This window comes from Barbus barbus, assembly GCF_936440315.1.
Source record: "Barbus barbus genome assembly, chromosome: 24".
NCBI classification, from domain to species: Eukaryota; Metazoa; Chordata; class Actinopteri; order Cypriniformes; family Cyprinidae; genus Barbus; species Barbus barbus.
The window spans coordinates 10,438,358-10,456,237 of record NC_136752.1 but is presented as its reverse complement, the minus strand read 5'-3'; the positions used below and the strand labels follow the sequence as shown (position 1 = coordinate 10,456,237).

Here is a 17,880-nt window from a genome sequence, read left to right as displayed (position 1 = left end):
TTTAGATGTTTATAAACGAAATAATGGTTATATAGTAAGTGTTAATACAATTTAGGGTGCTTCAAAAAAGTGAATCTTGTTAAAAGTTACATGCAGTGGCCGATACATCCAATTTGTGCATTAATGACTGTAATATTAAATAGTTTACAAACTGCAGCAAATCAAGTACCTGCACGCCGTTGTTGTCTCGTCTCCCCTCAGATGCGCTGCAATTGCGATCCTGCGATTAAATTAAATATCGGGAACAACATCGGTAAATCGATATATCGGGCGATCTCTAGTCAAATTGCATGTCTCTGCAGTCTGCAGGCATCCTTGTAAACACAGTTGCTAATGGCTTAGGTGAAGGTAAAAAATTGATAAAGAAAATGGATAGTATACTGGTTCATAGCAGTTTAATGTTCCTAAGGCTTTCTGTGTCATGAATGTTAATCAAGAAAAATCTACTTTTGTAGCTAGATTTATTAGATTTATACAGATTTATTCGATTTAATTTATACAGTAAAGACTATGCAGTGTTATTTTACATTTACATTTGATTATTCAACCAGTATACCTGAATAGACTTAGCGGAAAAATATAAAGCACTGTTTATTTAATTTCTATCTTTGTTCTATTATATTTATCTATGTTTGTAATTAGGGCTGTCACGATTCGTCGCAACTAGTCGATTTTTAAAAATCGTCGACTTCATTTTGCTCACGTCGACTAACCGGCAAAATACCGGAAGTGGTGCATTTCACAACCAAGGCTGCATGATATATTAAACCCATTTAAAAATCATTAAGCATAATTGTGAATTCACAAACATTATGATTTAATTAAATAATGATATGCGATGCAGTTCTCACAGTATATGCACTTTATTTATATGCGTGTAGGTTAAGTGTGTGCGTCTTCACTAGGGATGCAGCGATTAACCGGTTCCGCGATTAACCGCGCTTTAAAACGTCACGGTTAATTAATCGTAAAGGTTTCGCAAAACCGAGTGTTTCTGTTGCACGGAGCTGAACTGTTGCAGCTTGTGCAAAATGAAAACAAAGTCACGCTAGTGGTGCACCAGCTTCAAATGACGCGCTGCTTATCAGAGACACGGAGGCTACTACACTAATTACATTAGTGACAGAGGGACTAAACAGCAAAGCTTTATTTCCACCAGAGAAATGCCTGTCGATAGTAGTGTGCAGGGCTCCACAGTGCGAGCATTTCACTGGCATTTGCGGCTAAAAATAGATGTGTGCGAACTGGAAAATGTATTTAGGAGCTCAAGTGCGAATACAAAAAAAAAAAAAAAATACAAAACAGCCTAACTTATACAGTAGCCTATAACAAACGTATTAATTTATTCTGTTTATTTATGGAAAAATTGCGATGCAGCCTTATATGATTACTTTAGAACTTTAAAAAGGCAACGGTTTAATTTAAATGAGCACAGATGAGAAGAAAAGCGGAGCAAGCTAAAGTGAAGACGCGCTGAATGACGCACATTCGCCACTAGAGGGCGCTGCCGCTGCCGTTACCCCCGGTAACCCAGTAAACAAATCAGCTGCGCTACTTTCCTAAAACTGTGTAAATAATGTTTCACACTCACAGTCATTTAGATATTTATATTCGCTTTAGTCTTCACAATAGCATCAAATAATTCTTACTTAAAGACTTAATGAGCTATTTATTTCCAAACATTGTTTCTAAGCTAAAGCATGGCCCATCCACTGATCTATAATAGAGAACAGTGGGCCTATCTATATATCAACGACTGATTCGTTATTATTGTTCAGTAACACAAGCTCCATTAGTTCACATGAAAAAAACAATGACTGCATTTATTAATAATGCTCTCTTAATTTCAACTTTTAATAATACATTATAAAATCAAAAGTTGTCTTAATATAATTCAATGGAGCTAACATTAACTAGCATAGTTGTATTTTTTATTAAATCAACATTAACAAAGAATATTAACTACTGCAATTAGCTATTGCACATTTTTAGTTAATGTTAACCTGCTTTAACTAATGTTAACAAATGGGACCTACCTATTGTTCTTTCGTTCATTATTTTCAAAAGAGAAATACTGTCATGGATGTTTACAGAGCAGCGGTCACCTTTTTTAATTCTAATGGGAGAGATGGACTTTTGTTTGTTGTTTGTTTATTATTATTTTGTGCTGTATTGTTGGTTACTGTGTTAAAGGTTTTTTGAAAAACAGAGGTTTTTTCTGTTTCAAAAGCCAGCAATAAATAACACTTTAACATCTAAAGAGTGTTCATGTGATTTTATACATTATTAATGTTGGGAAATGAATATATGCCTAATAATCGTCATAATCGTAAAACCGTGATTATTCATCAGACAATAATCGTACCAGCAAAATCTATAATCGTTGCATCCCTAGTCTTCACAGTAGCTCCACAAAAACTGTTATCATTTACATGTGTGGAGTGTCTCATAATAATAATAATAATAATAATTTCATTACATTTATATAGCTCTTTTCTGCTTTTTTCTAAGCACTCTACATTGTGAGGGGTGGTGTCTCCTCGTCCACCACCAGTGTGCAGCATCCACCTGGATGATGCGACGTCAGCCATAGTGCGCCAGCTTACTGGTGGAAAGGAGACAGAGTGATGAAGCCAATCAGTGTAAGGGGATGATTAGGAGGCCATGATGGTCAGAGACCAATGGGAAAATTTGGCCAGGATGCCGAGGTCACACCTCTACTCTTTTCGAAAGACATCCTGGAATTTTTTAATGACCACAGAGAGTCAGGACCTCGGTTTAACGTCTCATCCGAAAGACGGTGCTTTTTGACAGTATAGTGTCTCCGTCACTATACTGGAGCGTTAGGACCAACACAGACCGCAGGGTGAGCACCCCCTGCTGGCCTCACTAACACCTCTTCCAACAGCAACCTAGTTCTCCCAGGAGGTCTCCCATCCAGGCACTGACCAGGCTCAACCCTGCTTAGCTTCAGTGGGCAACCAGTCTTGGGCTACAGGGTGATATGGCTGTGGCCATATCATACTCCATCTCTGCATGTTGTTGTGAGTTTGTGTTTATTATAAGGTCATCTGGGAACGCAACGTGTGCCATTTCATCAGATTTGTAAGGTAAATCATTTATAAATCTACACAAACACAGGAGAATACATCACAATTTCAAAATAAAAGCTCAAACCCTCACTCTGAGTTTACACGGTTTGATGTCCACATATTCATTTAATTACAGCGGCTGTAGCATTTTTGTCCTTTGATTAAGTGTACGTTTGAATTGGTGCTTGGTCAATATTAAACAGTAATGTGTAAAAATAATCATCAGGTCGTCGGCCCCTCCTGCAGGCCTTTGTTGTAACATGTAATCTAGGGATGTAACGATTACCGGTTTGACGATAAATCATGATAAAATTCCCCACGGTTACTATTACCGTTTCATATTTTAATTATCATTAAAACCGTATTTGATTACCGCGATCTGAACAACTCACGATAAATAAATACTGTCCATCATAAAGCAGAGTGTAACAGTGTCACGAGCGCACGGCAGCACAGTAGTTTCATTCTGAGTGAAAACAGGGCGGAAAAGCTGGGAGGTTTTAAAAGAGTGCTGAGGGAATTACACAAATGAATATATCAGTGAATTAATTATATGAATGTACCTCTGAAGGATCTGATTGTCTTCAGAAATGATTCGATGGCATTTTGTTTTCATCTTAGCTCCATGTAATACCTAAAGGAAGTTTTCTTAAACACAATACTGCTTTGTTCGCGGACTTCAAGGGAATCAGCTGTAATTCAGCTTTTCCGTATAAAGCGCCACCTGCTGTCAGAGTGGATTTACAGACATTTATTTACATTCAGCCTGTGTGCAGTTTCTGTCTGGCCAAAAAACGGACCAAATTTGCATGACCTGCTGTAAATTTTAACCGGTTGATGAAAAACAAGCTTATGTGGATTCTACACATTTAAACAATTCAGATAAGCTATATAGAATTATTTATGGAGCAGATAAGTGGATAGAGAGTTGGACTTGTAACCTGAAGGTTGTGGGTTCGAGCCTCAGGTCCGGCAGGGATTCTAGGTGGGGGAGTGAATAACCAGCGCTCTCTCCACCCTCAATACCACGACTGAGGTGAGACCCTTGAGCAAGACACCGAACCCCCAACTGCTCCCCAGGCACCGCAGCATTGGCTGCCCACTGCTCCGGGTGTGTGTTCACTACTGTGTGTACACTTGGATGGGTTAAATGCAGAGCACAAATTCAGAGTTTGGGTCACCATACATGGCCACACACCACTTCCCCCCTCCCCTTCCCCTTATTAATCAATTATCATTTTGACATAACTCTTTTCTTTAAAGGCTGAAATGTGAGGTTTACCTTTATATGAGACTTTTTCAAAGCTTTATTTGAACATTTACATGATTTATTTGAACATGCTATTAAACTGGTGTCAGTCAAGTTGTCATTTAAAATCCAGACCTCATTGGTAATGTTATTGTTTTAGTGATTATGCAAACAAAAAGTCATTTTAATTGCTGTTTGTTGATTTTTAAGTATAAAACTTTTTGAACATCTCCAGCACATTTTAACAATACCGTGATAATACTGATAACCGTGATAATTTTGGTCACTATAATCGTGATGAGAAATTTTCATACCGTTACATCCCTAACGTAATCTACATTAGCTCTATTGTTTATAATACATTATGTATTTTAATTATTAAAATATATATTTTAATAATTAAAATACATATTAGATGTATCGGCCACTGCATGTAACTTTTAACAAGATTCAAGATATTTTAACAGTTTTGTTCAATAAAACCATATGATTTCTTGCGTTTGATACTTTATTTGAACTAATTATTGCATCATTGCTATTATATACATGTACTTTAAGTCATTTTAAAAGCTATTGTTTACTTAAATACATTACCACAAAAAAATATATTATAGGGCCCTATGAAATCCATTTTATTTCCAAATTCAGATTTGTTAAATTTTATTAATCAAAAAGCCCGTCTAATTAATTGAGTTTTACAGTTTTATCTGTACCAAATTCTGTTTTCCATTTTAATTGTTCCCTTAAATTTTAATAATAAAAAGCATCTCCAATTAATTGATTTTATATTTAAAAAAAGTATTTTTTTTCAGAAATACTACACATTTACATTTTTCACCTAAAATTCTGGTAAATAATATTTCTGGTAAATACTCCTTTAAAAAGTGTTTTTTGATTATAATATTATTATTAGACTAGAACACGTGGATGTGTTGTCATTCTCACACTATAATACTGAACTTTGATTTCAGTGATTTGGACTGAGAGATGGACACTTGCTTCTTGCACTCTATGTTGCACTTCACTTATGCTTTAAAAAACGATTTCATAGAAATTTGGATTTCATTTGGTTTAATAAAATATTTGTAAGTAAAATTGTTGATTTTTTTTGCGGGAAATTAGTCGTTTAGATTAATCGAAAAATTAGTCGTTAGATTAATCGAAATAAAAATAGTCGTTAGTGGCAGCCCTATTTGTAATTTTATTTTTCTATGCTGATTTACTCACCTACAAAGTCACCCCAAACATTGCTTATTTTTTTTCCAAATAGAGCTTTTCAAGTCACCACACACACACAAACATGATAAGACAGAAGGTGTAATGAAAGAAAATTTAACTAGCCCAACTAAAAAAAGACCATAAATGGCAATCAAAAACATTTTCAATACACATATCAACGAATACATTTTATTTTACCATTTACAGGGTATCTTCAGATTTAAAAAAAAAAAATCAATTTAAGGCAATTTATGACTGAGCTGCACAAGTAAAATGAACACCGTATGAGTGGGGTTGGACAATATCTGTGGTAACATTAAGCCTTAAAATGACATGATTTACAATTCAGATACAGGTTTTCACAAAAACAAAAATCTTATAAAAAGGTATTTCAGCCTTTAAATCATTTTTATGATAAGGGATAAGTCAAACATGAATTATTATATTAATTTAAAACAAATACTGCATAAATTGTTTGGATTTTTAGAAGGCACCCCACATTAAAAAAATACTATAGTAATTTATAATAAATACTATTGTGTTTTTGAACCATGCTATAGTAAAGTGTATTATACTGTATATATTATAGTATTTACAACACTTTAATGAATGGTACAGCAAACTGTAGTATTAACTATAGTGAACATATAAACTGTATACTTTACAATTTACTGTAGTAAAAACTAAAGGATACTAGTGTATTGTAGTATACCCTATAGTTGTAGAAAACTTAGTACAGTATTGGGTAAAGTAATTTGTTTATATTACTATAGTTGTTATATTACCACAACAAATTAAAGTACTTTACTATAGTATGGTTCCAAATCACTATAGTATTTATTTACTATAAATTACTGTAGTATTTTTTCACGTGGGACATTAACTTCTTTTACATTTACAACTCTAATGTGTTTGCTATGTAAAAACATGGGTCGATCTAAACATAAGATAGGCTTTTTGACCCTGGACTGTTGTTGTGATTTGAAGATGACTATTGTTATTGTTTTGTTTTTTTCATGCATTCAATAAAAAAATTTAAAAAATAAAAAAAGATAGGCTTTTTGGAAATGCAAATTCATTCTCTGACATGAGGTGGCGCTTTAAGAGCGGCCGCTGAAATAAAGCAGCACCGCGCTCATAAACGCTGCTTCATCAGGCATTTTATAGGCAAGATTAAATGAAAATGTCAACGATACGTTTCTGGGGACAGTCGGTTCCCTTCAGAGATATATTCACAAAGACATCCGTGCCTTGTTTTGACTTTAAAATGTGCAGCGCTCATATTTATTCAATTACACAATTGCCTTTTGAAGTTTCCAGCCATATCGCGATTCTTGCCTTTCCACCCTCAACTGTAAGATCTCTTGAAATTACAATTAAGACTTTTCTTATACCATTTAACGCATTTAAAAATTTTTAAGGCCTTAAACTCCCTGCCCTGTATTTAAGGTAGCCCGTTGGGCAGGGCAGTGATATATTTTGGTAGCCCGACTGGAAAACACAATAGCCCCGGGACGTCGGGCTAGCGATTTTGCGAGCCCTGAGTTAAATACAACCATGCAACCATGCATGGGACTATGCAAAGGCCAGAGCAACATTCAACTGACTCTTTATTCAAAACTGCCAGGATATGAGATGGAGACAGACCAATGAATAGCTAAAACCCCCTAAAGAGCATGATTCATTCTTAGGATGTCTCAGACTAAAACGGTTAAGGCTGGAAAAAAGTGACTCTTAAATAACTAATTCCAGGCATGTGAAATATTTCACTCATGTTTTAAACAATAGCTATTATTGTGTAAACATTCATTTATTAAGTACTGATGAACTTGGTCTGATAGATTGAGATGAGTTTGAGATTTCAATTAAACATCTTAATTCTTTCAACCCCAACCTCCGGCAAACCAATCATCCCCCCCATCACCTAGCCATCTGCCTCCTCAATCACAAGCCAATCACTGATTTCCAGTGACAATCCCAAATGAGCATGCAATAAATCACTAGCATTGAGCTGCAGCCCCTGAGGGAAGAGAAAAGTCCATATCTTTTCAATAGATTGGTGAGGGGCATCCTTAAATCAATGAAGAACATACTCCAATATGAACCCTTACAGCTCAACTAGATCCAGTGTTACCAGGAAGCCTCAAAATATTAGCTTGATCTCCTGTTCCTGTGGCTCGGTTTCTTTCTTTGTTAAAAGCACCCCTTAAGGCTTGTCTTATTTCAGCCAATGGTGTTCTCTGTGGCAATTCCTCTTATGAATATGTAAAGCTCTTTAAGTGGAAGTTTAATGATCAAGTCTTCCTCTACTGACACTCACAAGCATCTTCCCTCCTGCTGCCACTGTGATGAATCAAATCTAACTTGTTCCTGATTCTGCTGAAAGACTCTGTTGTGCTTTGAGCCCAATGACTTCCTCAGTTTAATGCCTTTTTCAAAAAACCTCATGGATCTATATTTTCAAGGCCCATGAAACATCATCATACATACACAAGGCTTGAATTTCGGCGCGGGATTGCGCATAATTTAAACCATTCCCGCAAGTTTAACTTTTATAATGCGAGAAATTCACACACAAATATATTTGCTTTATCTCAGATTAAATACATCTACAGACGCGAAAAAAAAAAAAAAAAAAATCACTGGTTCAAACAGCCTGTCTTTTTTTTTAAAACAGCGCTGCACCGGCCTTCTCTGTCGTTGAGTCCTGTAGCAGAGCATCGGCGTGTTCTCCGTGGCCCGCGTCGCACTGATTCACACAAGGCTGTGTAACGCGCAAGTCATAATGAGTTGCTTGTGAAGATGTTATCGGCTTCCAAATTATATTATTTTAATCCCGAAATTCAAACATCAAATGCTGTTTTGCTCTTTATAGTGTGTGAGTGGATAGAGCGCGCCCGCCGACTCAACACAGCAGCAGCGAAGCGCGAGTAAATCATCATCTCCTTATCTTAAAATGCGCATTTTATCGAAAGTTAACATGAATAAACATAAGAAAATAGACTCCTGTTCACTGATCGTCATCTCTCACGTAACGACCCATGTTACAATGGCGAGAAGACGCCAACAGCTTGGTATACATGATATTTGTCCTTGTGTTATTTAATTTATGTCGGAATAAAGATCATTCACTGAAATGATTTTTAATCTTTGGAGAGCTTTTTTTCTTAAAAACAAAAATAACACTCTGATTAGATTATTTCACAACGCTTAAACGTTAGGGGAAAAAAAATATTTGGCTATAGAAAGAGGAGACATTTCTTTTTTTTTATTCAGAAGGCACAAAAATGAAAGCCATCATCAAATGGAAAGAGATGAAGAGGAGGAGACAGAGGAAAGAAGTCACAAAGTCACAAAAAATGGAAAAAAAGTGACTAAAATTGAACTGAAACATGAAAGACACTGAAACTGAGATACATTAATATATAGTTTAAACAGAGTTCTTAACGTTAATTTGAAGGAGAGCATGACGTATTTTGTATGAAGTTTTGAAAAAGCAAAGATCTGAACTGATCTGAAACCCATGAAATACACTGAAATTGAGAGACCTTAATATATAGTTCTTAATGTCAGTTTGAAGGAGAGCATGGTGTATTTTGTATAAAGTTTTTTTTTTTTTAAACAAAGAAATTGAACCGAAACTGGAATATACAAATACAGTGATTCTTAATATATAGTTTTATGTACAGTTCTTAAGTTCAGTTAAATACAGTTCTTAATGTCAATTTGAAAGAGAGCATGACAAATTTTGTTATAATTCTTTGAAAACCAAGATACATTAAAAACTGTAGACATAAATAAATTAAGATGATTAATTTAGCCCGATGTGTCAATTTATTCCCCCCCCCCATGTGACCCATGTAAGGGGGGAGTTTCCCCCCCCAGTTAAAAACCGAAACTCAGGCCCTGCATACAGAAGGAATGAGTAATTTGTGACGTGGATCACAAAAGAATGAAGTATACATTAAGACAATGGCAAGTTGCATAACCCCCATCAAGCCTGCAATATCTAATTACATTCAGAAAAAAAAAAATATTTTTTATAAAACATTTAATTTTAATAGAAAAACTACAAAGGTTTGCATGCGCTTTATGCATTGCATCATATTTGACATCAGGCTTTTATGGCCCATATAGTATGATACAATGAGAATATGGAGCGCCTCGCCTCAATTTAGTCAGAGGCTCAAAATGAGCAAAAATATGCAATTTAGTGCAGATGCTGTTATTTATATGTCCAAAAAGTAAGATGAAATTCTGACAGCCTGTATATCAATGAGTTTTTTAACAGTATAGCACACTACTTGCATTAAATACATACAAATATCAGTTGTCACTCGATACCGCTCAATAATATGCATCAGTAAGAGGATAGTTAAATGCTTTCTTTTATGATAAAAGCTCTGTAGTTTTCAATGGTTTAGACAAAAAAGTAATTCAATAAAATGATTGATGTCTTTTCTTGCTAAGCATGTATAAAGTACCAATCTGAGGGCGGGAAGGAAGTAAAAGATTATGTACGACAGGTTTTTCACCATGTTGATCATTTTAAAGGCTTTAGAGTGATGCATCAAATATGATACAGTAGAATTTCCAGAATTAAACCGAACACATGCATAAATCTAACACTGATGGGGGCTAAGCATGCAATTCTACTGAGTGCCTGTTAGCACACTTCCATGTGGTAAAGTGGAAGTGGAGGATGTTCATTTGCATGCACTGATTTTAATGTTTTGATGTACTTGGACAAGTCATGTGAGCCATCACCTTTGGCTAACCTACCTCTGCACAACCAAGAATAGGACACTGGGTAACTACTGCCTTCCTTCACTTCGAACTTGCCTTTCAGATTTAAAATGCAGCAATATAACTATCGGTTTGAAGTCGTGTAGATGCATCAAACATTTGATTTAACGAACCAAGCAATTGTCCAAACAACCCCAATAGTATTTAACCGGCAAAATTAGTCATTTATTAAAAACGGCTAGTCGATTGGGCCCTGAGAGGTGGCCTCCACACCCCCATTCACCCCAAATTCTGCCCCAGGCTATCTGGTTATCATCTTTCAGCAACATATAAATTAAACCTGTCCATATTAATGCCAACCTATGAGAGAGAAAAGAAAACTGGTTTTGGTTGCGAGATTTGTCGGTGCTCATGGCAGTGCTAGCATTAGCCAGACTGTGTCTTTTCTTCTAAAAGAGCAGCAGAAGCAGCAGCACGCTGACTAGCCGTTAACGTTAACTTACCTGTCTCCGCCGGTCCCGTCTCTCTCTTCAAGTATATCGTTTATTCCGTCCAGAAGGTCGGTGTCCTGGCCCTTTGTATTGTGTGTTTGAGCGTGTGTGTGAGGGAAAGAGGCCGGCTGTGGATTACAAAAGCTCGTGCTATGCTAGTCCCAGCTAGCCGAGCGGTTAGCCACCCACAAAGATCGCCTCCACAAAAGAGAGAGAAGCGTTTATCTCCCTCTTCCTGTCGTTTTCTTTCTCTGTATGTGTCTGTGGTCGCGCCGCCGGTGTGAGGTGAGCAGGAACGGGCGGTTGGCGGTTTCTCGCGCGCTCGTGAGAGGGCCCCGCTCGCGCCGCGGCCTGTCGCACAATCAAAGATGGCAGAGCGCCAGTCCACGAGAGCCTGACGTCACCCCGTACAGGCGCTGCGCAGCGTCAGCGACTGAAGAAGCGTCTTTAACATGTGAGACACAGCAGGTGGCGCCCTCCCTTTATACTTTTTTATTAGAACAAAGTACAGGCCTACTAATGTGTACACAAAAGTGCCAGAGTGTGCGTAGCAAATCAAAAACTCTATATTCGTGAAAATATTGGTTTTTATTAATGATATTAATTTATTAATATCCGTCATGTAGTTCTTGATCTCCTGTTGGATCTTGAATATTAAAAAAAAATCCCAAATAATAAAATTATTTTAATTTTTTTATACATATATCAAAATTATTCATCTTGCAGATAATATATGTTTACCTTCTAATGACATTTTCCACATTCACCCCCCAAAAAACAGTTATATAAAAGATGAACAACTGATTCTTATTTTCTTCACAGAAATATCTAAATCAATATCCAAATTAAATCTAACACACTTTTAGCCTAGCTGGATATATATAATGTAATATTTTAAATGTAATTATTTAAACTATAATTTTCATGAATACTCCAATCTTTAGTTTTTAAATGTATTTGTCTACAAACAGCTTTTATGAGTAGCTCTTTCAGCTATTATAACATGTCATTGAAGTTCCTCTGTGGAGCACAAAAGATGTTTGGCAGAATGATGACACTGCCCTAACGCATCATGAAAGTATCATAAAAGTTAGCATGGTCTGTGTTGATGGTTTGTGAAAATGTTTACTTTGTTCCTCCCAAGTAAAACATAGCAACTACACATTTTGTGTAAGTGGTCTAAACGGTGATTAGACTGTAATGTTGGTATTACTGCATTTTTGACATTGACTGAATTTGTTTTTCATAATCTTTAAGGAATAGTTCATCAAAAAAAAAGAAAATTCTGTCATCATTTATTCACCAATACCCTTTTTTGTGTAAAAATAAAATAAGATGTTTTGAGAAATTAGTGTTGTGGGCAAATAGAGCCTATACAATTCAAATGATATAATTTCCATACTTTCATGTGATAAATAACCTCCAAAGTGACCTAATTTGATAACTTTTATAGCCTATCCATGCTTATCCATGTGCTAATACATTTACTTACAGCAGTAAAAAAAGTATGGGGTGGTGATGGCGCAGTGGATAAGACACATGCCTTTGGTGTGAGAGACCCGGGTTCGAATCCACTGTGAGACACCAATGTGTCCCTGAGCAAGACACTTAACCCCTACTTGCTCCAGAGGCGTGCGACCTCTGACATATATAGCAATTGTAAGTCGCTTTGGATAAAAGCGTCAGCTAAATTAATAAATGTAAATGTAGTAAACATGAGCATACCTCAACTTACAATAAAAAAATTACTTACAATGAGATGCAGTTTTTATGTATGTTATTGATTGTGAGCATTGATCCACTAAAATTAAATGTAGTTACACAAAAATCAAATTATTTTATAAGTCATTTCTTCATAATACTGCAGTAACATTTTGATATTACTTGGAACAAATCAAATATGCTCAATGGTTAAAATCGCTTGTGTAGTCCTGAAAAAGTATATTTTTATTTATCATATAATGCTCAGAAAGTTACAAATATATTTACTAAAATTATATTTGTTACATTTTTAAATGGCAGTAATAGCTGGTAGTTGTACATCTATAATGTAACTCAATAAAAAGAGTGATAGAGTTTGATAGCGCATGCTGGTTTTCAACAATTAAAACAATTACAGAAAAAACTACAAATAAAATCAATTTACATTAAAATGTAGCTACATTATGCACAAACGTTTTTTGAATGTGAAGGCACTTGCTGATGAATCAAAGGAATTCAAAAATCAGTTTCAGTATTACTATAGCAAATTCACAGAATGTAAGAATTTCATACACTACTTTTTTTTTTTAATTGTTACAGTTAAGCCCAGTCGACTTATGTTGTCAGATTTTATAAAGCTATGTTATGTTTCTGATTCACATTGCAGGATTACTGTGTGGTCAGTGGTAATGGAACATTACTCGTTGACTCGATCCCACTGAGTTCCCTTCCCATCGGCCCGGCCCATGCAGCCGAAACTGGTACGGGGTGCAGGGCCCAAATGTGACGTTCAGAGCCAGTCTAGGGTCTGTCACAAGCAACTTCAGGATAGAAGGAAGGACACCCACTTGTTTAGCCAACTCATCCATGTAGGGGATGTAGTCCACCTGGATGGTGTGTCTCTGGGCTGCCACATACCTGCACGAGAACACGATTAAGATCAAGATCCACTGAAAATACATACTTTTAACTGTAGAAATTGTGTAAATGCTATATTATATTGTCATTTGAGATGTTAAGTGTGGAGAACCTTCGAGCCATTGCTTCCTCTTTTGCTTTAATGTCCTTCATCATTGCACTCATTGGAGGCAGATTGCACAGTCCTAAGTGAGAATATCACAGCTTGTTAAGTACAAAAACACTGTATACTTATTAACATTAATAATGCTCTTACATGTTTGTTTTACTTAAAAATGAATGTGTTTTAAGAGTAATTTCATTAACAAAAATATATAAAGGGTTTTCTTTACTTTATAAATAAGGGTTTGATGTAGTATGTAGGTATACTGTAACTTCCAAACTAAAAAGACCAAAATAAGCTGCAAGAACATCATAGATGTCTTAAGCCTTAGGAGCATTAGTCTAATTCTACAGGTGAAAACAGATGAAGGGTAAATGTTTTTGATGCAAGAAACATTTAGTAATATTGTAAAAGGTTAATTATAATCTTTAATAACATTATAATGTACAGAATTGCATGTGGACACCTCGTTTTTCTCTGTGTACACTCATAAAATAAAGGTTTCAAAATGTGGGTTTTGAAACAGTGCCACAGTAGAACCATTTAGGGTTCCCCAAAGAACCTTTCACTGAACAGTTTTTAAAATAACCATTGTTTCTTATTGTGAAGAACATTTTAAACCTATTTCCTCTATAAGACGTTTTGCACAATAGAACGTTTCCATGGATATTGAATGTTCTTCATGAAACCATAAATGCCATTGAAAATCCTGAAATCTTTTTAGCGTGTAGGAGGTCAGCGTCATGTTTGATACCTTTAAAAACACGAGTCGCCCCGCGCGCCTGCATCTCAGAGATGGGCATAATGGCTCCCAGAGGCTGGATCAGACCAATCACGGCTAAAGTTGGCCGCTCCAGTCCTGGGGGATACATGTATTTGTACAGGGATACTTTGTTCTTTGAGACAGGAATTACTTGTGAAGACAGAAAGGGGAAAGAGAAAGTGTGGCCTGTGGCAAACACCACCAGATCAATGTCATCCTCAACAGTGCCATCCTCAAACACCACACTTGAACCACGAAACACTTGAATATTTGGCTTGACTGAGACGGTACCGGAGAGGATGCGGTTTGGTAAGTCATCATTGACCATGGGATGTTGGCTGAAAACTCTGCCAGATAAAAAAAACAAAACACAAAACAGCATACAACACCATATAATATTGAAGAGAATATGCTTAACTTAACTCTGACCAACATCACCAGCGTCTTATTTCTTCTTATTTCGTCTTATTTCTTAAACATTAAAAGAAGGGCTTTTCACTTTATGTTACACCAGAGTTGTGATAAAGCCTTATGACTCTTATACACCAAAGTTTACTATGAGTGTTTGGCCTTTATTGACATTATGCTGTTGAACTTTGCACATACACTCTGTTTGCTTAGTCATCACATGTACTGCACCTGGAAAGTCCTGTAGAGGGAGATGAGGGTGACAGTGGTGTCCGGTGCAAACCATCACAGCATCAAACACCTGCTTCTCTCTCCGACCATTATTGGACTCTGTCTCTACATCCCACTGTCCAGATTGAGGGAAGTCTGGCCTTGGTGTAACATGAAGGACTTTTGTCTAGGAAACACAAAACATAATATTAATAATTCATTACATTTATATAGCGCTTTTCTGCTCTGCATTGTCAGGGGGCATCTCCTCATCCACCACCAGTGTGCAGCATCCACCTAGATGATGTGATGGCAGCCATAGTGTGCCAGAACGCCCACCACACAAACTTATTGATGGAGAGGAGACAGAGTTATGAAGCCAATCAGTAGATGTGGGGATTGTTAGGAGGTCATGATGATCAGAGGCCAATGGGCAAATTTAGCCAGGATGCTGAGGTCACACCTCTACTCCTTTCAAAAGGCATCCTGGGATTTTTAATGACCACAGAGACTCAGGACCTCGGTTTAACATCTAATCCGAAGGACAGTGCTTGTTGACAGCATAGTGTCCCCGTCACTATACTGGGGCGTTAGGACCCACACAGACTGCTGTGTGAGCACCCCCTGCTGGCCTCACTGACACCTCTTCCAGCAGCAACCTAGTTTTCTCAGGAGGTCTCCCATCCAGGTACTGACCAGGCTCAACCCTGCTTAGGTTCAGTGGGCAACCAGTCTTGGGCTGCAGGGTGATATGGCTGCCAGCATGAACTTGTGAATTCTTGAAATACAGTACTGTATATTCATAACTTAACAGTTTTAATGTGTCATCAAAACCTTTCAGTTCTGACCTGGAAGTGGATGTGCCGTTTGAGCTGGAAGTGGTCAGCATACATGCGGAAGTAGTCCATGATGAGGGAGTTGTGCATGTAGTTTGGAAAGTGGCCAGGAATGGGGAAATCACTGTAGCACATCATCTCCTTTGAAGTGTTAATAATCAAAGAGTGGTAAATGCTAGCACGATCTGGATCTGGATTTTCCTAAGATGGAAAGACCTGAAGAAAATTGGATCAGTTTCTTGGAACATGTTGTTTATTACTTCTCTGCAACAGACTGTGCATCAGGGCTCAGTGCTTGGCCCCCTTTCTTCTTCACATGTACAGCTTCAGTGGACCCAATCATAAAGAGATATCTCACCTTAAACCTCCAGAGTCCCCCAATGTCATCACTAGTCTCAAAACACACTGGCTCCAGACCTTCATCCAGGCAGCATTTGATGCAGGCCAGCCCAGAGGTTCCTCCTCCAATCACAGCAACACGTTTAGCCATGATCATCCAAAATGGTCAGACTTTAGGCAGATGCAGATAGTAGAAATAAATTATGAGATTTATACTTGTTTCTATATGTCATATATCTCAACTGTGGTAGAGAATGTGTTATATGATTTTACCTCCTATAGACCAACACTGTGAAATACTGTGTAAAACTATTTAACTGGTGTATAGAAAAAGACCAAGAAATATCATAGTATATATAGGCTTTACTTTGAACGTATGTGTTTGATGACAATGCTGTTAATAAGAAGTTACCTCAGTGTACTGCAGAGTTTTGTAAGAGTTCCACCAAGTAGGACTTAAGTATATATTTATATGTTATTTCATAATTATACTGTCCTTGAAATTTGGCTAAAGTGTACTGCTTAATGTATTGACAAGTATTTGTGGTAAACTAAATTATACTTTGATGTCTTCTCAATAGAAACTTATATGTCATTGTCACAATCTCTAACTGAATAAAATAATAAAATAATCCTTTGCTTGTATTCATCAGAGCTCATCATCAGTTCACAGCTGTTTCTTATTTGGAGTACTATAAGACTTGCATGCGCACACGCGCATAAAAAAGATCTGCCGGATGATTATTTAACCTGTAACGTTTGTTGTCATCTGTGTTGTGTTGCCTTGCCTTCTATGTTTTTGATGTTGGACTTTTAATCTGTTTTGTGATGGCTGCCTGTCCTGACCTTCACCTGTTTTATTGATTACTCTTTTGCCTCTGCCTTGGATTACTATTGTTTGCTGTTGTTTCGACCCTGCTTTTCTGACTATGATTTGCTAAAATAAAGGATGAATTTGGACCCATCTCTCCGTTGTCACGCTTCCACATTACAATCATGCATTTAAATGTATTTGTAATTACACATTTGTTATGAATTAATTAATAATTTGTTATGAATTAGAATTAGTTTAGTACTTTTAAAATATTAACTTTAAAAATAATATTGAATAACACATTACAGTTCAAATTATAATCTTTACATGTGCTTTACTGTTAGTCAGCACATCAAGATAAGTATTTCATTGAAACATGATAAAAACATGAAACAAATTGTTTATCAAACATAATGATTTGAATTAAAACTTTTAATTGATTAATTTGCATAAATTTACTCTCTTTATGTACACTGCCTTTTATTTATCAATATTATATTACCTGAAAATACTGTTTTTTAAAATATATTTGTAAGATTTTAATTATACTACAGGTGAACATTCAATATAATTAATTACTCTTCTTTTTGACAAGGGAACCTAAGCATAATGCAACGTAGTGGTCCATTATTATTCTTATGTAATCCTTTGTGCATGCACTATACAGTAGATATAGGCCTCCAATTCTTGCACGGATATGGCCCTGTTGCATCATCACTAGTGTATCCTATGTCAAAATGTATAGTGAAATCGACCTGCTAAACCCTGACAGTAGCTTCTGAATGTGATTGTCTACTACAACATACATCCTCTGCAACTATTTGCATAAAATAATAGATAATAATTGTTTTATAAACAACAGTGAAATCAAATAATATTAACTGGACATTAACAACTGAAATAGTTTTATCAATAAAATGTTTGTGGAATTGTATCTTACCAAGTGTGAAGCAGCGAGTGAATAAATTTAATTTGTTCAGTTAAGAGTAATG

General features: G+C 36.3%; 2 protein-coding genes across 2 annotated transcripts in view; both read right to left on the bottom strand.

The window, feature by feature from the left end:
- LOC306843706 (protein PRRC2C-like) overlaps positions 1–11,250 on the bottom strand; it is a 44,552-nt gene extending 33,302 nt beyond the window's left edge. The window contains exon 1 of the mRNA XM_079375335.1: positions 10,809–11,250. The gene's annotated coding sequence lies outside the window, so the exon portion shown is untranslated. The remainder of the gene's footprint in view (positions 1–10,808) is intronic.
- A 1,527-nt stretch (positions 11,251–12,777) lies between these two features.
- LOC306844184 (flavin-containing monooxygenase 5-like) lies at positions 12,778–17,861 on the bottom strand. Its single transcript, XM_079376132.1, has 7 exons — positions 17,829–17,861; positions 16,094–16,245; positions 15,748–15,936; positions 14,838–15,086; positions 14,273–14,693; positions 13,528–13,600; positions 12,778–13,415 (listed from the first exon to the last, which is right to left on the bottom strand). The coding sequence occupies exons 2-7, from the start codon at positions 16,229–16,231 to the stop codon at positions 13,178–13,180; spliced, it is 1,308 nt and encodes a 435-aa protein (XP_079232258.1). The 5' UTR covers positions 16,232–16,245; positions 17,829–17,861; the 3' UTR covers positions 12,778–13,177.
- Between the last annotated feature and the right edge of the window lie 19 nt (positions 17,862–17,880).

Coding starts and splice junctions, on each gene's coding strand:
- LOC306844184 (XM_079376132.1), bottom strand. CDS start 16,231: ATGATCATGGCTAAACGTGTTGCTGTGATTGGAGGAGGAACCTCTGGG. Junction 15,937..16,093: donor GGGGACTCTGGAGGTTTAAG/GTGAGATATCTC, acceptor TTTCCATCTTAG/GAAAATCCAGATCCAGATCG. Junction 13,601..14,272: donor GGCGACTCGTGTTTTTAAAG/GTATCAAACATG, acceptor ATTCTCACTTAG/GACTGTGCAATCTGCCTCCA.